Raw genomic sequence first — 24,082 nt, 5'->3', positions numbered from 1 at the left:
TTACTGAAAGTTACCTTTTTTACTCACAGGGTATTTCTCTACAAGCAATCAGCCTTAATATTTGTACCTATTTTAACACAGCCTTTTCAAAACATCTTTAGGTTCTAACGTAAGACTGTTTCCAACTGCTGTGGCTGGGATTTTACCAAGCAGTAAACCCAGTGTTCAGGCTGCCACTGCCAGACCTAATCCACCAAAGCCATCTGACTCAAATCACGAACCTGGCACAAAACACATCCTGTCAGGTCCTGTTTGTTTCAAGATGCTCTGAACAGTTAATTTTGTGCCATCAGACTTTACACAGTTCCCATTTATGTGGTTGGTACCACATGATTTCAGTCCATGGAAGGGAGAGGCAGTAGGTACCAAGTGCTGTGGAACACGTGATCTCAAGTTTGCAGCTGAAAGCTGTGCAGCTGGGTGTCAGGGCTAGGCACACAGCACCTCATCCTTTGCAGCAATTCCTGGCTTTTAAAACTAAAGTTGCCTGAGTAACTGTTTGGAAGGGGTGGGTAATGTTTTGCCTGGAATTACAGTGCCACAGCCTAAACAGACATCCAGCTGCAACAACTCATAAAACTGTTTTTAAAAGCCTTTCTCGTATGGGAGCACTGGTGTAACTGGATTTGGACATGCACATTTTTTGTCTTGGGTGATGACAGGATAGGGAATGGTGTGCCTGATGTTTTACAACAGCTCCCTGGATGAGCAACTGTTTCTTAAGCAACAGCCTTCTGCGCTTTGCCACTGGCTAATTGACAACAACAGGGATTATGTGGGAAGGAGAGAAGATGTAATGTACAATTTCTGGGTGAGAGGAAGAGCAAGGGAGGAGGAAGGCCCCATTTAGAAGAAACATGCGGTTGTGTGATGGAGGTCAGCTGACCACAGTCCTGACCCTTGGTTTCCCCTGAGTTCCCAGTGACTCAAACTCTGTGTTGCATGTCAGCTCTCAATAAATCCCACTGGGAAGAGTCTGTCTTATTCACCTCAGCTTCAGAAATCCCACCTAACTTTCTTAAACACTTCTACATTTAAGCCACAGTCCCCTTGCTCCTGCTTCTCTCCAGGCTTCCTATGACCACTGGCTTGTAAATGTCACTCAGCCAAACCCATGTGGGATGTTAACCCCTTTCTTAATTGAGACCTTTATTCCTCTGTTTCCCACTTCACTGAGTCTTTGCCCATCTTTCCTGGAGCAGCAGCCACTGCCTATTCTACCTGCTCTAAGTGCCAGCTCACCCTCTGACAAGCAGGCAATATTTTACTGAGTTTGTCTCTCTGGAAGACTGTACCCCTCCAGTACCAGGACTGGAAAAGGGGTTCACGACTGTACAGTTGCAAGGGGAGGGTACTTTAAATCATGCAATAAGTCTAAAAAATACTTTAAAAACTTCCAGCATTCTCTCCAGGCCAGCTCTCCACCCTTTGCTGTTTGCACCAGTGCAACTGTTCTGAGGGGAAAAGATGAAAACATTGCCTAAATAAACATATAAACCTTTCCACTTTGCCTCCAGTAATTGTTCAGTCAACAGAAACATCGTTTCACTAGCCTGAAATAATCCCTAAGAATCAGTGAAGTGTATGAGCATTTTCCCAAGCACACTCTCTGTGCACTCCCCTGCAGTTGTATGTGCTTTTTCAAACGTTCAACACTTGGCCATGCCGTGGCTTTCCATGCTAGGAAAGCTGCACCATGTAGGACACCCACTTATTGTCTCAAAAAACCACTCAAGGTGTTTCTTGCCCTTCTGTTCTCAGAGTAAGTTATGGGGTTGCAGTACAGTTTCAAGAGAGTCTTCACTGGTGCAGTACAACACTAGCTAAAGCTCGGGTTTAAGCAAAGCCTAACATTTCCTTTAAATATGGAAAATGTACTGCTCTACTCAGAGAAAATGACTTTCCTATTGTCCCTATTTTTTTCTTTACGGGAAGCCAGAAAAAAACCCAGAAAACAAACAAAACAAAAGCTGTCATTGACAGCTGCCCTTCACCTTTGACCCCCCCCTTATTAATGTCTCCCTTTTCACTCTTTTGCTTCAAGTATCTGCAGCTCATCTTAAGCTAATAAACCTCTTCCCCCAAGGTAAGAAAGGAACCAGAAAACCCACCTCCCATCCATCCTTGCAGACTGATCCTTGCCCATAGTCTTTTGTCAGGGGGATCTGCAGGAAGGGAATCCCCTTATGTCTTATTGGAGGTGAAATGCTGCCCAGTATGATCCATCCTTTTCTTCTTCCAGTCTGGGCAAAGTGTTTTTCAGTTGGCATTACCTTTCTGTGCTAGGAGGCTGTGCCTAGGATAAGTAGAACCTTATCCTCATAGATAATGATGTAAGAGCTGCCATACTGCCTTGGAGGAAAGCTCTGCCTACCCCAGTACCCTGACTCTGATGGAGGCCATTAACATTAACACCTTCTGCTTCTGGAATTCAAGTTCTAGGAATTTTTCAGCAAGAAGTCATGCAATGGCTCAGTAGCTGATGTATTGTTTTTATGTAAAATAACCCAGTCCTTTCCTTTTCATCTTTAGTTTTGGCCTTTAGAATGTGCTGTGGTACAAAGTTTCATAAACCAGATTGCCTGCGTATAAAAGTGCACGTGATCTCTGAGCTGGCAAGATTGTGAAAATGCATGGTTAGGCCATGCATTTGGAGGGAGAGCAAGAGAGTGGCCAGCACTGCTCCAGCAGCTGAACCAACACAGCCTTCATAAGCCACATGCAGACCATGGGATGCAGCTGCCCCAGCCTGCTGCAGCCACTGTGTACAAGAACACCCTCCAGTGTGCTGACTGGCTCCACCAGGGCATTCTACATCTCCTTCTAAAGGTCTCTGCTGCTGATTGTTCCATACCCTTAATTTATTTGGCATTCCAGGGCATGACAAATTCCTGTAGCTCAGCTGTCTTCCTGGGCCTCCCCTGACATGCTGTCCAAAGGTCAGCAAACAATCTTCCCTCACCCACAGCCTCTTTGCTTGGAAGTATGCCAAGCTGAGGCTAAGTGGTAGCACTCATGGCTTCATGAGGCCTCTCAGGTGCTTAAGCAAACAAAGACTGGAGAGGCACAGATGCCTCGGTAGCAGGTTCAGGCCAGAAACACTCACTGGTTTGTGTGTAGGACTTCCTGTTCCCCCCTCCTCTTCCCAGGCTGAACGCCCTTGGAGGATGGTTCACACTGTGATTCTCTCTCTCAGCTGCTGCAGAGAGTTCTGTTTCTCAGTTTTGTCCATAGCAGCTCTGCAATTTAAAAGTCAGTATCTGCCCAAACACTAACTCCCCTTTAGCAGCTGCATCAGCTGGGCTAAAGGGAATGTATTAGTATCTTAGGTGAAACTGGATTACCCAAGTCAAGTGTGGTCTTCCTCTCATCACTTATGCTTACTCTCTTTCAGCTCTATACACATTCTACACAGCCTAATCTCCAGCTCCTTGTTAAAAAGGGAATAAATCCTTCCACCCGTTAATGTAGAATTAACCACCCAAGCCTGCCAATTCAGAATCACACTGCACTATGACCCAGAGGGGGCTGGCTGATTTTCTAATAGTCAGAATGAGGATGGAGGGTTTGCCTGCCTAAGGGAAGGAGGACTTCAGTGCTGACAGTTGTTGTCAGCAGCAGATGACAATTTGTGCCGAACAGGATCTCAGCTCAAAGCAAAGACAGGAACAACCTTCTAAGCTGTTTCAGACTGACTGGAGCTTGTTTTTACCTCAGTTTCAGAAATAGCACAGATCAGTTTGTTTCTGCCTATGCTAAAGCCACATGAATTTCTATGCTGACCTAACCTCATATTTACTGCTACCAATTCTTTGCAAGCTGTGCATCAAACTACAAAAAGCTCTGAACAGTCTGACTTTGTTGAACACCAAACCTGTTACAATTCTAAGTCTCTTACTTCTGCAGTGCAGAAGACACTGCTGGCATTATTTAAATCCACATCAATAAAGTGCTCATCCAACTCCTGGAGAAGGATGTTCAGAAAGTAATCCCATGATGAAGGTTAGCTCTGCAAAATTGTTCCAACTCAACATTTTTTCTACATTCATTGCACATTTTTTCCCTTTTCTTCCCCCAACTGTATTTGTTGTCTGTCTATTAAAGCAGATGTGATATGTTTACAGCTGCCAAATGACATGAAAATGACTACAGGAGCTGACTGGGAGATGAATAACTCCCATTATGCAGCAGCAGCAGCAGCAAAAGGTATTCTGGATTGCTGGTAATTCCAGTGCTGCCTCGATAAAGACATCCCCACATACTGATTACAAGGACACAGGAGGCACAGAGAAGAAGGCTTACAGAAACAATGATGTCAGGGCTGTGATCTCAAGGCCAAGTCTCAGAGGATCCCACACAATGGCATCTAAATAAAGTTGCACAGCAAAGACTGTGTAAGTCTTGATGCCAGGGAAGTCAGGGCAAATGCAGGAAATGAGGAAAAGTTCCCTATGCAGTACTTCAGAGACTCTGGTCTTTAAGCAGGCAGTGATTTGTCTTCTCCAAATTTCACAGTGGGTAGTTTGAAGTCTGAATTATGGAATGGCTCAGATGGCCCTCAGAGCAAAAGGTGTCAATCTGGTAATTGCATGTACTACTACTGGCAATTGCATGTAGGACTTAACTTTAGGGATGGAGGAAAACTCAGTAAAATAATCCTGATATAACAGCTGTTAGAACTGCCTACTATTTCCTGCTGTTGTGTGAGAAGTGAGCAGGCAGGACACACTAGGACACAGGTTTCACCTGCAAGCTTTGCTTTGGCCTACTTGTTACCCTTTGTCATAGTTGCTTGCTGCTCTTTCCATGTTTGGCCTTCTCTGTTCATTCTAAGCCACGCTGCAGAAGGAAAGAAACATGGATGCAGGGCCAAGTCACCTTTCTTCTGCTTGGCATTTTCAGAAGCACCTGGTATCTTTAAACATACATCTACCCACAGGATCTGCAATGGCATGACTGTGGAGTGGCTGAGCTAGCACATCCTAGGCCAGCTTCCTGGTGCTACATCATTCCTAAGTTAGGATGGAGAGAATGTTTTCAGGTCTTCTCCTTGCAGCCAGTTCACCAGCTCTGATCTGCTCCAATCCCCAGCTGCCATTCTGTGCCTTTGACAAAAATGCTTCTCTGACAGAAACCTAAAATACTGCCCACACAGGTCAATTCACAGCCTGACAGTTGGCTCCCTTGACTTCATCACTATCTACTCCACCCAGCTCAATGCACTTTTTACAACTGCTCAGCCTTTCCTTGCTAAAGAAACAATGACCCCCAGCCTGAACAGAGGGAACCACAAAATGGAATAGAGCAGGAGATAATATACATAGGCCACATAAAGGGAGTCTGCTGTTTATTTTCATTAGCATTGGCAAATCACACCTGCAACAGAAAAAGAGGCATAAGAAAGTGAAGACTACTGCAGCTACACACAATATTAGGAAAGCAAAAGACCTGGCTGAAGAGGAAGGCTCCAGCAAAATATGCTGAGTGATAAGGAGCCGCTCCCACACAGCACTCAACCCCAGTAGTACAGAAGGAGAAGGAGGGACCTGACATTATGTTTCAATAGACACAACAGGACACAACAGCATTGTCTGCTAGTACAGATTGCATTGCTGTGAGATTTTAATGTTTTTGTGGATTTGCTCATATGCCTTAGTTCACAGGCAGCTGGGCTATTTCTGTACCACAATCACAGGTTGATAGGGATTCTGACAATATTAAGAATACAAATCTGCTCTAGTAAGGAAGAAAAAATACATCACTTTTAATCAGTGCTAAGTGGACAACAGTCTATGTGCAAGTGCTGCATTTTCAGCTTTTAGACAGCTGTGCAGGCAGGTAGGTATTGCTTGCTACTTTACTTCAGCAATTCTCTGTGCAACAACTCCTAGTCCTGGAAATCATACCACCTGGCTTAATTCCCTTTTTGGAAGTCAGTGATGTAAAGTGATGACCATGGAAGAATTGTATTTTTCAAACAAACCACCTACCATCTTGCCTTGGTGCTAAGTCAAACACACACATGGCGCCCAGGGAAAAGAGCAAGGTGCACAGCATGAGACTCAGCAGAACTAACCAAGATCTGACCTGGCAGCTGAGTCACAAGACAGAGCAGCACAGAGAAAGCTTATCTCTGTTCATCTATTTTTTTTTTCATCACATGCTTCATGGGAAGTCAGCTGTAAAACCAGGAGTTTTGTTTCTGTAATGAGTTTTAGCTTTGTGTGAGGATGGAAGCATTGTCAGAGTACAAGCAGTTCTGGTCCCAGGTCCCAAACAGAATTGCAACTATCTACAACAGCATTTAACAGTTCGAGCATTTACACATGCCTTGCAACTATGAAGCTCCTGTGAAGATGCTGCCAGACCCCTGCTCAGGAGCAGAAGGGAGACTTGGACCTTCCAGATCTGATGCTCAGGAAGGAAGCTCAAGGTCTCAGAAGTATGAGCCCTAAGCTGCCTTCCACGAGTTCTTTTCACTCAGAAGCATCAGCAGCATTTGATGAAGGAAACACTGACAGCAGAATTTGCAGGCCCTCATTTAACCCCAGTTTACAACTGCCAAGACATTGAACTCTGTGTAGACCATGTCTCTGTTCAGCAGTGACACATCCTCTGTGTAAGAAGCCAATACATCAGCTTAGGCTATCCCTGTGTTGAGTTCTGCTCTGCCCACAACCAGAACAGCAGCAGTGATCATAAATTCTTTTGAAGGGTTCAGCTCACCACCTTGTAAAACCAGGAACATGCTGACATAACAGAGCTTTTCTGCAGACTGAGATCCCAAGCCCTGATGTACAAGAAAGCCTTCAATCCCTTATAGGATTCAGTATTTTGTTACTGAAAACATAATCAATACAATAACTCTATTCCCAGTATTGGTTTATTTTATTGAAACAACATACAGCTTACCCACTTTGCATCTGGGGGTAAAGGATGATATTATTTACCCAGGAAGTGGATGATGAGACAGAGAACTCTGAGAAAACAAACAATGCCATCCCTGCAGGCCTCAAGACAGTGATTTAAAGACAAAAATACTCCTTATTCACCTATTTCATTCCTTTATCAGAGGGAAGGGCAAACATATCCAAACAGATTCAGAAGCTATAGTAGATTTATGTATCAGATTTATTTTGCACATTTCATGCAGAAACTATAAATACATAAATACAAATGAAAACATTGTCTAAAACATTTCATACCACACTGTAACTTAAGAGCAAACTTTAGCTTCCAACTACCCAGTTAGAAAAAATCCAGTTTCACTGTTATGCAATTAGTTGGCAAAGCAAATATTGACTGTGACAAGCTTAACCTGCATTCACTTAGAAATAAGTAAGAACTCCATATTTAAAATATATTCTTCTGCTACACTTTGTTATAAAGAAAAGAGATTTACCATGGACTTCTCATAAAAGGCAGAGCTTTCTAGGAGGCCATGAGTAAGGTCTTTGTCATTTCCCTTTTTAGGTTCACAGTTATTTTTCCCCAACCCTCAGGTAGCTCTGAGAAGCAAACCACTATTTCACCCTCAAGTTATTCTGAATGTATCAAATGAAATTGATAACACTTTTAGTACAAGAACTTTTTCATGAAGCACTTTTTCTGGCTGTTGACTTCATAAAGATTTCTGGGATTTGCTGGTTTGGTTTGCTTGTATATTTTTTTCTTTTCTTTTTTGAATTTCTCTCTTTTGGTTGCTTAAATCATATACTGAACTTGGGTGTTAACATACGAACTAATGTTCTATACTCATGAATGGACATGGCTGCTTTTCCCTGAGTTCTGCTGAAGTCACTTTCTTGGACTAACCAGACCTATTTAATCTCCTTCTGGAGATGCAACCTGTATCAGCTGAACAGTGTCTTGCTTTTGCTGTAACAGCTGCTATCAATTCCCAGCACAGTATTTTCCCAAGGCTGAAAGACAGCGCTTCTCTGGCTGCTGCCAGCATACACGAGCTGCAGCCACACAAACACTTCTACACTCTGCTAGGATGGGCTCTGCACAGGAGCTGGTGATCAAGCACCCCACTCTTCACTCTTCCCCTCTCCCCACAATCCTGAGAAATTTCTCTGCTTGTTATCCAGCAATGCCTCTTCCAGGAGAGAATAAGTCACCCAAGAACTGTATGACACTTCATAGAGGCACCAAAAGATCATCACAGAACAAAGCAAGGCCTCTCTGCTTCCCACTCTTCAACAGCACTTTGTTTTTAAAAAGCACATTTGGGAAAGTTTACATGCTGTTAGACATCCAACTTCTTTCTTAGCTTGGCATCAAGGCCTGCTGTGTCCCAGGGATTCTATCATCTCTGCAGTAAGAACATTCCCTTCCCTTTTGCAATGAGCACCTTTTTTACTGTGCCCTGGACAGGTGATCTAGCAGGACAGACCATTCACATTATAAGTTTTCATTTCATTGCCAACATCCACCATTAAAAGGAAAATCTGTGGCCTCAATGCAGGCAAAACATCTGTAATCACTTGAATTTAAATTACCTCAGTCTTCCAGAAGAAGGTCAAGATTTCCAGGTTACTTATTTATTTACCCACATTAACTTATAGACAAAGTTCCCCAGGTTTGCAGAGTCACCTTGGATAAACTCTATAACATGGAGAATCCATGCATCTGCACATTTTTGCTCCAACAGTCACATAGCACAGATACAAACATACTAATGTTAATCTCTTTATACATAGTTTTGCTCTTGTCCACTGAGGAAGAACTCCTACACTTACCTGAGTAGCTGGCTGCACTTACAGTAAAGTTCACATTAATTCTGCAAAGGCAAACAAAAATAGCTTCCAAGAACAGCACTCCTTACATATCAGGTAGATGCTGGACTACCAGAAAAGAGGAAAAATATTATCAGAAATTCTGGACCAAATGAAATGAAGCCCAGAACATGAGTAGTAAGATACAAGCTTTGAAAATCTGGTAAGGCTATCACTGGGGCCTCAAGTACAGACAGATACACGGTCACTGTAACATCATTCTTCTTAACCTGGATGAGCTTTTTCTGTAGGGGATGCTGAACTGAAATAGTGGATGTTCCAGCACCTGTCATACCCTAAATAGCAGTGAGAGTCCACAGAGAAAGTGAGGAATTCTTTGCCTAATCCTTCATAGCTCATATGCATTTTTGAAGTATACTACTATTAAAAGAAGCACAAGTACACAGCAAGATTTAGTTCAATCGTTCTGATGTAATAATGTTAAGGATTTCATCTTCGCTTCGTGCCCCCAAAGCCTGCAAAAAAAAAAAAGAAAAAAAAAAAAAGAGTCAGCTCCACCATGGCCTTTCCATTGAACTCTCTAGTTCTAAAAATGCTAAAGGTGGCAAGGGAGATGAGGTAAACATATCCACATGAAGGAGAACAGCAAGCAACTGTGGGCTGACTGGCCTGGAAACTATTCTGCTCTTGCAGATTAGACAACCTGCATTCTACAGAGAACATGTCTGTGCATGTTTGCTAGAGAAGAGTACACGTAGTGCTCATCAAAAGGGAAAGCCTTAAACTAATGCACCTTGCCAGTGAAGACAAGCCTGATGCTGATGCTGCCATGCCCACCACAGCCTGTGGGGAATTTCATGCCCCACAAAGCTGCCCTACTTCCATAGGGAATGGAAGGAAGGGACATTGTTACATGCCATCTACACCAACTGGTAAAATAAAACAAGGATGCCTGTTGAACCGCAGCTAACAGCTGCATGTTTTTCATAGGTCAAAGTCCCTTGAGCTTCAGGGAATTAAAAGGTGCTTTGCCTTACCAGAAGCAGTTCTTGTTCCTGAGCTGCTGCCTTCTGTGGAATTCCTTGAGTGCCCGTACATAGGAGGTACAGCTGTGGGATCTGTCCACATACTGTGATATGGGGAACGTGGCTGCGCTCTGCCATGAAACAGAATAGAAGGAAGGCTTCATTAGTGCCCTTCGGAAAAATTAAGAAGACACCATTCCAAACAAAAGAACTGCATCTCCAAGGGAAAACTGTAAGCAATTATTTCAAAGCTACAAATATTCCTATTTAATGTATGTATTTAACACATTGAGAGCAAGGACATCCACTGCTGTGATTTCATAATCTGTAGACTTTCAAAAGGAAATTAGGCTTTATTCTTCAGGCTAAGGAATTCTAACAACTGCAAATGAGGAAAATTTTCTTTCTGAAATTTTGACCTCAAATTCCATCAGACAAGAAAGAAGTTTGAAATCTGAAGTTTAAATGCATTTTGGCATCACCTACATCCCAGCCATGTTTGGCAAGAGAAAACATCCTTTTGTTAATTCTTTTGAAAAGGTCATATCAGTAACACTAACATATCATGGTCCTTGACTCACTCACTTAAAATTACTTGCTTCCATGGATATGGAATTTCCTGCTGTTGAAATTTACAAACAGCTCTCTCACACTTCCTGGCACCAGCATTTTGCAGCACATAATTTCAAAAGCCTAAGAAACCAAATTAAACAATAGTGGACCGAAGACTGTTTTAAACAAAAAGAAGCTCAAGTTAGGAGATTTGTTTGTGTATTTGGACTTAGTTAGATCTCTAATCTTGAGCAATAATTTGTGCCTACTGAAATGGGGGTGTGTACAGAAATCAGGGAACTAACCTGTATATAGATACTACATAAATAGAATGCCTCAACACAAGAGTCATGTATTAAAGCCTTAAGAAATACCAGGCCAATAGAAACTTTAACACATTATACCTTAGAAAAATTCTTAGCAGAATTAATATAAGGCTTCTGTTATTAAAAATAGCCCACAACTTTACCACACAGGTGCTTAGCACTCCTGTCCATATATCTTACTCTCTAATCTGTTACATTTCTACAGGAATAGACTTGATACATAGGCAAGTCATTTGATAAATAGAGAAAGCTGCTTAGGATCTGAACATTCCCTGCAGGAATCTCATATTTTCTCCAGTGAAGCCTAAAATGGCAGCAATTGCTCTCTTTAAACTGTTAATCTAAAAATGATGCATTCTGAATGTCTAAAAGCCTATACCAAATATGGTCATCCAGACTTATTTTAGGAAAGATGACACTGATACAAGAGATCCATATACAGAGTATTATATGCTTAATATGACTATGTGCGTTTTAAGGCATTCTGCAGATAAATTGTTTAAATGCTCAATTTAATTTTGCAGGCCATCATGCCAGGTCAGAGGAAGCAGAATGAAGTACCTCAGTCTTTCAAATTCTGCCTCAGAAACATGTTTGAAATTTCTCTGGTCCTGGAGCTGCAAACAGCTGCCCAAAATTCTTCTAGTGACAGGATTTTATAATTTGAATGACACAGGTCTGAAATCTTAAAAACAATGTCAAAAAGTACATGGCATACCCCCTGAAAGCTTAAATGCTTAAAATCTGATAGTATGCATATTTTACCTGTGACTGCCTGCTAAGTAGCCTAGCAAGCCTCCTGCTCCTAATCCAGTCCAAAATCCTGGTCCTGAACTGGTTCCATGATGGGAATGAGTTCCAAAGCTGTTGTCATCTTAAACAAAATGAAAATAGGAAGCATAAGTTAGTAACAGACTAACCCTCAGGCCAGCTGTTGCAACTAAATTCTCTCCTGTTAAAGATAATGGAAAATTAAACAAACTGGTCCTGATTTCAGCAGATTTTCGATCAAGCTTAACTTGAAAGGCCTCATATTTCAGAAAGCAGGACAACCCATATATAAACCAACACTACTATAAGGAGTTTTATGTTAAAAATCTGCTTCCACTTCATCTCACAACCCTGATGTTTGCAAAACATGGAAAGAGTCCCTGCCTTGTCCCTAAACAGACAAGTTAGAGTAAAAATAGAAAAAGAAACTAAGAAAGAACAATCTGCTGAAGGTCACCGAGCAGGCCAGAAGCAGATGCAGGAACACAAATCAAGTAGGTAACAGTGCAGAGTGAGCAAACCACAAAGACACAGAGCTCCTAATCTCACTGAGCACAGCTGCACAGTTTGAGTCACAGTGGCTCAGTGTAACGCTGACATTACTGGTATTGTTCCTGGTAATCCTAGTCTGGCACTTGTTATCAAAAGCCAAGCTAACTGCAACCACATTGCAAAGTTTTCATTATGCATGAGTCGCCAAGCTTGACAAATACCTTGATGAAAGTGCAAGCATTTCAAGTAGGTTGTGGGGGAAGGAGAGTCACAAATTTTCTGACTTGTGTCCTGCACATAACATGAGGTTCTGAGCCAGAATGAATGTTTTCCATTTAGAAAGAAAAAGAGAAAATACAAACTCAAAGTAGAATAATTTTTCTGGTCTAGCAAAAATCATGGATGCAAGAATAATCTCAACCATGGGTTTAACACATAAGAAAGTATAAAAAAACTGAAGATAGCATTAGGGACTCCCTAAAACATGCCCACCTGAACAATTGGGCCAGAGATGATGTAGGCAAAAATCAGAGGGCCTGGTTTGTCTTCAAACTGATAAGGGTTGTTTGAAGTCATAGAAGATAAAACAATATTGAAATAATCAGTTTCAGTCTAGACTGGATTTGATATTGAATTTCATTTAGAATGTGTGGGGAGAAATATAAACTCTCATTGGGATGATATACTACTAAATTATGCTGATTTGGAACAACAAAAACAAAAAATTACTTAATTTGCTGCAAAAACAATGTTAATCAGAGATGAACCAACTCATTTGTTCAAAAGCACCATGACTGAACACTGACTCAGAAAACTAAGTAATTTTTTTTGAAATAGCAAGAGTAAACATTAAGAATCATGTCAAACAACTAACTGAGAGAAAGCAGAATTTAATTAAGATAGTCTAGCTAAACAAGTTCCAGAGGACACATTCTGCATGTTAAGGGGATTTAAAATGAGGCAAATTAAATATTAACTGCAATATGTGAACAACATTGCTCTTTGTTACTGTCCAGGTTTCCAAAGACTAATACATTCCTGGAACACATGGACATACACATTCAGAGTTGTGCTTTTGCTCTGCTCCCACAATGTAAGGCAGACACTGAATGCATGATGTAGCCTAACACTTCATATTTTTAATCTGGCTCCACATTTCAGTTTTCCTCCTTACTTTGCCTGAAATCCAAAGACAAATCATTGACATGACTTATTAAAAACATCACAAGCTAAGCATTATATGGTTCCCAATGTGTATTTTAAGTGTCTAAGTTTTCAGCAATCCTCAAGAAAACATTCTCAAGGCCCTGCCTTTGCTAGATTTGTGACTCCTGCAAAGAAAAATGCATTGGGGCAATTAACTGACACGGAACTGAAGAGAAAAAAATGAAAATAACCCTTCATTGTTTCTCCTGTGCCCAGTGTGACAGAGCTGTGTGTCATGGCCAGGGCTCCTGCTGACCACCTCAGTGCAGCCAGTGCCATGCCCACACATGGCCACTGATGCCCACGCAGCACAGACAGACAGTCTGACGTAACCACATGCAAACCAATTTGCAAAGCCAACAGAAGCAGATTCCCTGTAATTTTCTGGTGCAGGTACAGCTGAAAGTTTCTGCTGTGCACGCCCTGCATAAGGGTATCCAAAAGAATTACACTGCACCCTCTGTTGGCCAAACTGTTTGAACAAAACTCGGAGAAAGCATTAATAAGCATTATTAAACTATGAACTTTTGACAAATAAACCTAATCCTTGCTACATATTTCCTTGCCAAAACCCCTTCTCTATTAACAAAAAACAAACAAACAAACAAAAAACCACAAAAACCAAAACAAAAACAAAACAAAAAAACAAAACAAGGAAAGAAATTATATAACTTGTGAGAATGTGAGAATGTAATTTAAGTTCCAGTGCTGTGAGCAGCTTGCATGTTTACAGGGTTAACTGAGTTAGTCAGACACCAGATGAGTAATGTTTATTTCCCTGAGACACTATGATGGCCTAAGGAAGACAACTTACTCTGTGACAGAAGACACCAGTTTTCTGGGAAAAGAAAAATTGCCTCTTTTCCCAGCAGGAGCCTTGTCACTGCTTTTGTAATTTTCAACTTCAAATGAAAGGCCACACATGAGACTCAGATGCTGTACCCTCTAATGACAGTTCAGAGACACTGTCCTCTGCTTTGGGAACCAAATCTTTCAGCCCTGTTAAACAGAGGGCTGGTACATGATACTCAATCCCAACAACTGCTTGGTTGATGAAATCAGGGCTGAAAGGCTGTTCTGTAAAGTTTCAGAGTGCTCCTTTGGCATGGCTTTGTTTCTGGCTGTGTAAGAACATTCTCTTTTCCAGATTACCTATGACAATTATTCTCCCCATCACAATCCTGCTATTTCACAGGTGATGAAAAGAATGCTTGCAGAGCATGGGGAGGTAGCTTTGCAAAGGTTCAGAGGGCAGCCTGCCCTGAAAGCCTGTGGAAAGCCAAGCCCTTATTTCATCTTTTGAACAAAGAGCAGAACACAAAGCTGGCTGTAGGCTCTGCAGCCAATTCGGCAGCTGCCTGCAAATGCTGTGGTTTTAACTCTATCCCACTTTCCCTTTCCACAGATAAAACAGGACAATCCTGCTTGCTCTTTTGAATACTGTAAATGGCTCAGAGCCCTACCTGTGAAGGTGGACTTAAAACCAGGAGGAGGAGGTGCCTGCTGATTCTGCCAGAAGGGCTGAGAGAAGCCATCACTGCCCCCAGAACTCTGCTGAGACTGCTGGTTGCTGAGGAAGAACTTGTAAACTCCAAAAGCAAGAAGGAGAAGAACAATTACAACAATTGCTCCAGAACCAGAATCAGAATAATCTTTGCTTGACTGGTAATAGCTAGAGCCAAAGCTTCCAGAGTTCTTCACTTTCCTTGCACCTTCTGCAGTCAGCTCTAGCTTGAACAGCAAACTACAGGAGCCTCTTAGTATGTAAGGATCATCCGGGTAATCGTAGCCCTCACAGCTCACTTCCATTTCTCCAAAACGGTAGGCATTTTCCAGGTCTGCTTTGCACTGCCACTGAAAAAATAAACACAACACAAAGTAAAACATACTGCCCCAAAGATGAAAACACCCACCTGCTTCCCCACATACACCCTGAAATAAAGCTGTAACTGCTAACAAATCATCTATGGGCCATAGGTAAGAAATCTCTGTGTGCTCCTACTTTGAAAAGGAGTAGGAGTTTTATGTTTAAATGAATTTTAAATCCTAAAACTTAAAAGAGATATTATCTTTCAGAACACTGAAGAACTGCAGCTCTGGAAGATTTAGTCTTTTCTTCACTGAATACATTTTTCAAATATCCCTTCCTGAGATACAGCAATACTTCTAAAAAATGTGCTGTACCCTGTGCAACAGCTACGTAATAAATGCCTGTCCTGTGCAAACTCATGAAAACATACCACGTGAGCCTGAGATCCAGGGCACCACTGTGTCCATTTGTGTCTGTGCAGAAATCAAAAGAAACTGGGACAAACATCATTAGGCATCCATATGCAACACTTAACAATTATGTTGGGGACTGTCTGGTTGAACACAGGTGGATCCTCAGGCTCACATTCCCTTGAGGTACTCAAACAAAGGGATCTCTAATGGCACGTGACATGTATTTTGGAGAGGAAATAAGAAAGTAGTTGTCTCTAAATTAGTAATTCAGTACAGCAGTACCAACTGCCAATTTTGATTGTTCTTTCACAATACTGTATCAGTTTTAGCAAATACTTTCAGCCTTGATTCCTGGTTATCTATTGACAGCAGCCTTTTTAACAGCTGAAAGTCAAGACTATTTACTGACTAGCACTCACACCCTAAGGTAAAAGCGAAAGTCAGGCAAGTCTGAAATTTAGTTTCTAAAAGGTAGAGCTGAAGTGAAGCACATATTAAGAAGACCTTTCCATGCTAATAAAAAATGGAAATTCACAAGCAATAATTCAAAAGCATCCTCCGGGGTTCGCAAGAGTTTAATTTTATAAACTCGAGCACTATTTTATTTAAAACCAACAAAGGTTTGCTATGCCGTGCTTTTACATTAGCTCCTTCAAAGCTATATGAAACATATAACTACAGTAGTTCTGGAAAATCCAATCCTAAAAGTATTTAGGTTAAGTTTTTAGTGCAAGAGTTCATCTAACAGAAAGAACTAACCTGAACTGACACCCTAGCTCACTACTCTTCGCTCCTTCAGAACTTCCCAGCTTGGGGGAAAGCAATTTCATAGAGAGTTTAACAAGTTTTAAACAGTTACCTGTACATCGTAGCCATCCCATCCTTTGTTGTAGCACTGCACAACCTCAGGGACACGGGAACACCCCGCAGAGCCTCCCGTGCACTGCAGCTGAGGGACCGAGGCTGTCCGCCTGGATGTTGTGTACCGCCCTCTGTGCAGAGTGAGCGCCTCAACATCCCGCAGCAGAACCTTCCCTGAAACAGGCAGCACCAGGAATCACACAATCCATTAGGCTGGGAAAGACCTCAGCGATCACCGAGTCCAACCTCGATAAAAGAACTCAATCAGCCAGACCACGGCACAGAGCGCCACATCCAGTTTTTCCCCAAACACCTCCAGGGACGGTGACTCCACCACCATCCTGGGCAGCCCATTCCAATATTTGATCGCCCTTCCTGTGAAAAACTTCTTCCTGCTGCTTGTCAGCGCTTGTGCAGGTGCACTCCCCTTGGCTACGAGGGCCTGCTCTCAAGAGAAGGCTGCCGATGGAGGCCGAAGGGAGCAGTACGCCCGCATCTTTACGGGACAAAGCTCGCACCAGACGGAAACACGGCAGAGCTCCCCATTTCCTCCTGAGGCGGCTCTGGGCTGCGGCCACTGACCGCGGCGCGGGATCACTGCTCCCGCACAAGCCGGTATGGAGGGAGCCCAAACCCCACAAGCCCTTCCTCCCCCGTGCCGGCCGCCGCTAAACCGGCAGCACCGCGCAGTGCCGGGCCGCGAGGAGCCGCCGAGGCGCCGGCAGGGGCGGCTGAGGCCGCGCTGAGCCCCCCGATCCCCGCGGGTCTCACCCGTTCGGTCCCAGCCCAGCGCGGGTCCCGCGGCGGCGCAGAGCAGGAGGAGCAGGCGCACAGCGAGCCCCGCCATGGCAGCACCGGGCGCTGTCACCGTCACCCAAGGGGGCGGTGTCCCCGCCGGAACGCGCGGGACCCGGGGAGAAGCCCCGCCCCCACCGAGCCGTGGGGCCAATGGGCGGCGAGGGTGTGGCGCTGCGTGAGGGGGCGGGGCTGCCGCCGCGGGGCCTGCGCGCGCTCCACGTATGAGCGTCACGGGGCCGTGCCCGCCCCTTGCCCCTACGGCTTCCGCTTCCGCGCGGCATTTCCGGTTCCCGGCGCGCCCCTCTCCGGTGCCGCGCGGCTGGCGGGACGGGCGGCGCCATGGCGGGAATCAAAGGTGCGCACGGGGCGGGGCGAGGCCGGTAATGGCGGGCACGCGCGGCCCGCGCGGGGAGGGGCCGGGCCGGACCGGACGGGCCCCCGGGCGGGAGGGGCTGGGAGCCCCCGCGGCACCCCGAGTGCCCCCGCTGCGCCGGGCGTCCGGGGCTGCGCTGAGCCCCGCGTTGGTCTGCGGGCGGCGGTGGGTGCCGTGCGCGGTGCGGTGCTCCCTTCACGTTGCCTGGGTTTGTTCTCGTTGTAGCGCTGATCAGCCTGTCCTTTGGGGGAGCGGTCGGACTGATGTTCTTGATGCTCGGATGCGCCCTGCCCCAATACAAGTACCGTGCTCTCTCTTTCTGTTCTTCTACTTCTGTTTGTGTGGCTGTAACTTCACAGGAGTCCCGCTTCCATAATGGTGGATTGATAAGTTCTCTCTGTGTAGGAGGGGCCTTAGGTTTTTGGGGCTTTTTTGCTGGGTTTTTTTTGTTTGTTTTTGGGTTTTTTTGTCCTTTGTTTCAAAAGGTTGGGGTGGGAACAAAAAGAAAGACCATCCAGGATTTAATTAATCCTAAAAAGTAATGGCAGCAAAAGTTAAAGTACCAGGCCTGGCTGCAAACCGTGAAAGGATGCGTTGCCCTGACTCTCTGGGCTTGTGTCCCGCTGTGGGTGACCCTCAGACAGCAGCATCTCTCGAGGTGGGCAGCAAGTGGGGGTCATCCAGGGAAAGATTTGCATTTTCTGTGGCTGCCTAGGGGTAGCTGGGCTGTCAGTGACTATCAGGTGGATCCTTGGCTGTGTCCCACACTTGTGATATAGATCTGGAGTAATTGCAGCTGCTGTCTGTACTTTCTTGACATCGATTCCTATCTCTTGGTTTTCAGGAGATACAAAGTAGCAGACCAAGTACTCAGATAGTAAGGCCTATGGCTTTGACTCTTTGCAAGTGAATGCTGACTTTACAGAAAAGATTTTAAATTGACTTATTCACTGTTGAATAAATATTAAATATCCTATTGATAGACCTGTTATGGGTTGTGAATTGCACTTTCTACATATATGACTAGAATTCCTAGGTCAGTTTTCTTTTGTTATGAAGCCAGCGCTAGTGACACAAACCCTTGGGAAGGAGACCCTTATACAGTTGCCCTTCAAACAATGCAGTAAAGTTTTATTGAAACAATGTTCACCTGCCTTTGTGTGCCTGAGAAGTCTGTTCTGGGGTGCTGCAAGGGTATCCCCTAAGTACAACTGACAGGATAAACTTGGAGTTAAGCTCACCTTGTAAGGTGGCATTAGATTTAGGCTTGCTTAGTGCAGCCTTGCTTTGTGAATATCCTGTTAGTGAACTCTGCTGCTGTTGAGGTCAGCCGAAGCCACTCAGGCACACGGTCTGTAGGATTAATGTCAAAATATTTGCCTTCTCTGGGCTTGTCTGTCTGTCCTAAATGAGGGTGCTGGATGGGAAAAATGCCTTGCATGGATTTTAGGAGGAGCAGGAAGTAAATCCAGTTAAGTAAAACTTTTTTTCTCCTTTCTTTTTCAGCCAGTACTGGCCACTGTTTGTTCTGTTTTTTTACATCCTTTCTCCTATCCCGTACTGCATAGCAAGAAGATTGGTAGATGACACAGATGCTACAAGTAATGCCTGCAAGGAGCTGGCCATATTCCTTACAACAGGCATTGTGGTCTCAGCATTTGGGCTGCCCATAGTGTTTGCAAGAGCAGAACTGGTTAGTAGTATTTCAACCTGTGATTGCCTTTTTCTTTTCTAGAAAACTTTGTGTTTGGTTGTTTATTGAAGGTAAAGCTTTCGTGCACTAAATAAATAACTCTTACAATTATGTACTTTTGGAACCGGAATAAGATTTTTTTTTTTGGCAAAAAAATCAGTACTGAAGTGGGAGCATGGCAGAACATTTGTGATTGCCAGTTGCTTCACATGGTCATGGAATAAAGCCTAACAATGCAATGCAGAGAAAATGAGACAGAAAATACTGTGAAAACTTAACAGGAAAGTAATCAAATATAGAAGTGTAAAGAATACTTTGAAGACAATTTGTGGAGTAGTTGAGCTAAAGCAGCATGAATAAAAAAAAAAAAAGTGTTTTTATACTCACTGTAAATGATACTGTAAGCGATATTGGTATAATTTTTCTTAAACTTCCAAGTTCTCATTACATATTTTCCAGTATAGAGCTTTTCACTAAAATACTTTACAAGTTCACTTTGTTTATGTGAATGTCAGAAAGCACTACCAAGTCAAAGAACATGGAGTGCACTTTCATAAATGTCTTCAGGGAAGAACAGCTCAGATGGACAGTTGGAATGCCTCACATCCTTTGAGTAATCCCCTTACTCTCCTGTGAAAACATTCACCTCCTTTTTTGTTAATTGGATATCTGCTGGCGTTTTGAAGACCTTAAATACCTGTTTTAAAAAATCTTACAGCATAGCTGGGCTGCAGATGTGTTTGATGCTGTTGTCTAACCTTACTTTGCATAGCAAACCAGTTGTGCCTGTAGCTAGCCAATGCTTTGAGTACAGCTAGAAGAAACTTGCAGTGCTGCTTGGCTGGCTGTGAATTTGTCAAGTAATTTTGGGTAAACCTGCTTGGTGTAACCACAAATAATGAGGTATTGCATCTTGCATCATGGATGTGTTACTGAACTTTGTTGAGAATGGGATAGTGAAGATGTTACCTTTTGTCTTGTTAGTGTTCAGCTCCAAACATGTCTAACTGAATTCCCCCTGTTCACAGATTTACTGGGGCGCGTGTGCACTCGTTCTCACTGGGAATACAGTTATCTTTGCCACCATCCTAGGATTTTTCTTGGTCTTTGGCAGCAATGACGACTTCAGCTGGCAGCAGTGGTGAAAGGAAGATCAGAGAACTATCCACAGGCATTTTGTCATGCAGTGGCCATCCATACAAATGAGAGAATGGGCAATAAAGAGAAGTAGCATAGCAAGCCTCTTGAGTATTCTAGATGCTCCTTTTGACGTTGTTCGTTCTGAGTGTACTACTGTTGCTGACAGGGTTTCTACGTTTTTATGAAGTGGAGAGATGATTGATTTCATTTTTACCTATGGTATGTTTTTAGGTGCTCTCTTGGTTTAAAATTGTCATCCTTCTGTCCATTATTTTATGTGAAGCTTTAAACCAGGAACAACATTTAAACATAGTTTCAGAGATTTAAAGTTGAGGGGTTTTTGTGGGGTTTTTCTTTGTTGGTGGGGTTTTTATTTGGTTTTTTTTTTAAGTTATGAATTAATACTATGTTTCATTTCTTTTTAAAATGCCAGGATTAAATTATATACAAGCTGAATGGAAGTAAGAGATTGTCCACCACCATTGCCAATTGCCAGATCAATAGATTGTTGCTATATTTTAGCAGAGGCAAGGTGGGTTGGAGAGTACCGGTTGCAGATTTTCTTCTGCCCATACCTCAGACTGGGTGATGAATGTTGATAGCCTTCATTTCAGGAGAAGGCTGAGGAGCAGGTAGAGTTATTTGGGAGAGAAGTCCTAAATTTTAACACCACTAGCTCTTTTACCTGCTTTGTTATCAATTCTGTGGAGGTGACATTCAAATACTCTGTAAATGTATTGATGCTGACATACAAAACGGAAGTGTATTGTAGGGGAAGAGAAAATGATGTTTAAATTACATTTTTTAAAAAATAAGTATCTTTTGAACTCTTTCTATTTATAAGCATTGTATGGTTTTGAACTTTTATGTCAACTTTTTACCACAAAAATGGTAAAATGTTCATTTATGGAACTACTGGTCTGTGTTAATTTGAAGCATATACAAAGCTATTTGCTCCTCTCCCTTTTTAATTTATTTTATACATAGCATATATATATATAAAAATATATAATAAACCAGCTTTTAAAATGTAGATTAAAACTGTCTTAAACTTGCCTGAGTTTTCCTGCCCCCCCTGCCCCCCCGGTTGTTTTCTTGTTTTTTTCCCCCTCAATGCAGCTGAGGCACGACTTTTTTGGAAGTCACTGGCTGAACTGATTTCATTGACTGTTTTTAAGTTCTTATGCACTGTTGGTTAATAAGATTTATTGTTATGTCTGTAACTGTAGCTTGTGTTCTGTAAGATTTCACATGTAGCTTCAAGTATTTAAGACAAGTTTTCTGCATACCTCTCAATTGTCCAGATTTTTCATTTGAGGAAATCTGCCATTGGACATTCCATCACAGCACAGCTGATGAGTACCACTTAAGCAGGTTTGCCTGTACATGTGCAGTGATGACCTTGACCAAACTTACTTCTAAACTGTATTTTTCAATTCTTTAAAAATAAGTCTATGAAACTTAACTATGTGTAATTGAAAGCTTAGGTTTTGCTCAACAGTATGAAAAGGAAGAGAACTGCAGGTCTTGGCTGTAATATTTGTGCACAGATGCAAACCAAATAGAAAGTCTGCATATATACATATATATATATGTTCATAAATGTATATGAGTATACAAAGTCTGATAGTCATGGGGTGTGCTCCAGGAACTGATACTGGCAGGTGGGGGCAGCTGGGCTGTAGCTCCCTCCACACGCTGCTTTGTTAATGTCCTGTGTGTGGAACAGAGGAACAAGCAGGTGCCAAGGCTCCAGAGCAGATGTGTTTCATGTGTAACCAAGTGCTTCGCCAGGCTGCCTGCGATGGTGGTGTTTGGAGCTGCTCAAGGGCTGTAGGATCATGTTTCTTTCCCTTTTTCAGCAAGATTTCTGCACCCACACCCCCAGTACAATGGATGCTTCAAAAAATCTTCCAAACCAGTGGCTAAAGTTGCAGTCCCCTGCAGTCCTTATGGAGGAGGAATGCCTAGGACTTGTACACATATGATGTTACCTATTCCTTTTTCATGGTCAGGAACTGTTTTCTCCTTCATTCCTGAAGCCACGTGATGCTACTCTCTGGATCACTGGTCATGGAGCTGACTCTATGTATCGGTGGTGCATTTTTTGTCTGTTAATTGCATTACAGCACTCCCTCCTTGCTTGCACACCAAGTACATGCAGTATTGCTCTGATTCATGAGCAGGACACTTGAGAGGTATGATCCTTCCATATAATATGCACTGAGATTGTGTTACCATCCTTCTAGAGGGAAAAACTTTGAGCGATACAAATTTTAAATAGCAATCTTGAGTTCTGTATGTTTAATCAAAAATACTCTAATAAAAAGAGTATTTTGTTTAAAGTATTAATTGTTCTTTTTCCTTTATTTAATGTGGTTGTTACTCCTGTGGAAGAGATGACACCAGACTGCTCACTAGTCCTTCAGAGCAAGTATTTGTGGTTTTTACCTGGGACTGATTTATAAAGAGAGGCTCCAGTGTCCAAGTTGCACTGAGTTGACTTTGTTGTGTCACATTGCAGTGTCTCCTTCAGTTTCTGTTTGAAAGCCAAATCCTGAAATGTGGGTGGTGTTATACAAAGTTATGGCCACCTTAACCCTCTGATGTATTTATAACTCTGCAATTTTTATTTTTAAAACTACACAGCCTTTGTGATATTTGTAATCATGACATTTCTGAAATTTGAAAGCTGATGACTGATGCCAGTCTTCTGGCAGAAGAAAGTAATGGGAGTTGGTGGAAAATCCCTATAGGATGATCAATCACCCTTTCCCTCTCTGCACATATACTCACTTTGGTCAAAACATGGAAAGGGGAGTGGAGTTTTTTGGCAATAACTAAGGTGCTACATCTACAGAGCTTTTTCATGAAAGCAAATTAAATCAGTAGAATCACTGAAAGTGCTGGGCTGGAAGAGACCTGTCAGGATGACTGAGTCCAGCTCCAGTCCCTGTGCAAGACAATCCCCAAAGTCACACCCTGTGCCCGCGTGCATTGTCCAAAGGCTTCTTGAGCTCTGTCAGGCTTGGTGCCATGACCCCTTCCCTGGGGAGCTGTTCCAGTGCCTGACAACCCTCTGGATGAAGAACCTGTTCCTGAAATTTAGCCTGGACCTTCCCTGGCTGCGCTCCATTCCGTTTCCTTGAGTCCTGTCACTTGTCACCAGAGTGAAGAGGTCGGTACTTGCCCCTCCTCTTCCTCTCTTGAGGATGTTGAAGACCACAGTGAGGTCTCCCTCTCTCCTCCAGGCTGAACAAACCAAGTGGCCTTCATCGCTCTTCATACGGCTTCCTCTCAAGGCCCGTCACTGTTCCCTGGACACTCTCCAACAGCTCAGTGTCTTTCTGATCTTGTGGCACCCAGAGCTGCCCCCAGCACTGGAGGTGAGGCTGCCCCAGCTCAGAGCAGAGCGGGACAATCCCCTCCCTTGCCTGGCTGTGCCTGCTGCCTCCCAGGACAGGGTTGGCCCTCCTGGCTGCCAGGGCTCAGTGACTCCCATTCAATGCCATGGACCAGGACCCTCAGCTCCCTTTCTGCAGCGCTGCTCCAGCCTCTCGTTCCCCGGTCTGTGCACACCGCTAGGGCTGCCCGGGTGCGGAGCCCGGGCTGGCCCGGTTACCCCCCTGCCGGCAGCAGCGGGAAGCTGCGGGCCCTGAGGCGCTCACAGCGCACCGGCCCAGCGCGGTACCGGGCAGGGCGGGCCCTGAGGCGCTCACAGCACACCGGCCCAGCGCGGTACCGGGCAGGGCGGGCCCTGAGGCGCTCACAGCACACCGGGCCAGCACCGGTACTGGGCAGGGCGGGCCCTGAGGCGCTCACAGCGCACCGGCCCAGCGCGGTACCGGGCAGGGCGGGACCGCCGGAAGGGCACGAGCGCC

At 43.7% G+C, this 24,082-nt stretch overlaps 2 protein-coding genes across 2 annotated transcripts; one reads left to right on the top strand and one right to left on the bottom strand.

Annotated features, from left to right (window-relative positions):
- Positions 1-7,113: 7,113 nt before the first annotated feature.
- Positions 7,114-17,128, bottom strand: SARAF (store-operated calcium entry associated regulatory factor). The gene is made up of 6 exons (XM_071431686.1): positions 16,969-17,128; positions 16,196-16,371; positions 14,577-14,967; positions 11,410-11,518; positions 9,779-9,897; positions 7,114-9,256 (listed from the first exon to the last, which is right to left on the bottom strand). The coding sequence occupies exons 1-6, from the start codon at positions 17,042-17,044 to the stop codon at positions 9,231-9,233; spliced, it is 897 nt and encodes a 298-aa protein (XP_071287787.1). The 5' UTR covers positions 17,045-17,128; the 3' UTR covers positions 7,114-9,230.
- A 72-nt stretch (positions 17,129-17,200) lies between these two features.
- On the top strand, positions 17,201-22,549 carry LEPROTL1 (leptin receptor overlapping transcript like 1). Its single transcript, XM_071431691.1, has 4 exons — positions 17,201-17,350; positions 17,594-17,669; positions 18,875-19,061; positions 20,090-22,549. Exons 1-4 carry the CDS (start codon positions 17,335-17,337, stop codon positions 20,204-20,206), a joined length of 396 nt encoding a protein of 131 aa, XP_071287792.1. The 5' UTR covers positions 17,201-17,334; the 3' UTR covers positions 20,207-22,549.
- The last annotated feature ends 1,533 nt before the right edge of the window (positions 22,550-24,082 follow it).

Source organism: Agelaius tricolor, unplaced genomic scaffold (assembly GCF_023055355.1).
Source record: "Agelaius tricolor isolate 1412-34295 unplaced genomic scaffold, bAgeTri1.0.p SCAF_8, whole genome shotgun sequence".
NCBI classification, from domain to species: Eukaryota; Metazoa; Chordata; class Aves; order Passeriformes; family Icteridae; genus Agelaius; species Agelaius tricolor.
This window is presented reverse-complemented; position numbering and strand designations above follow the sequence as displayed.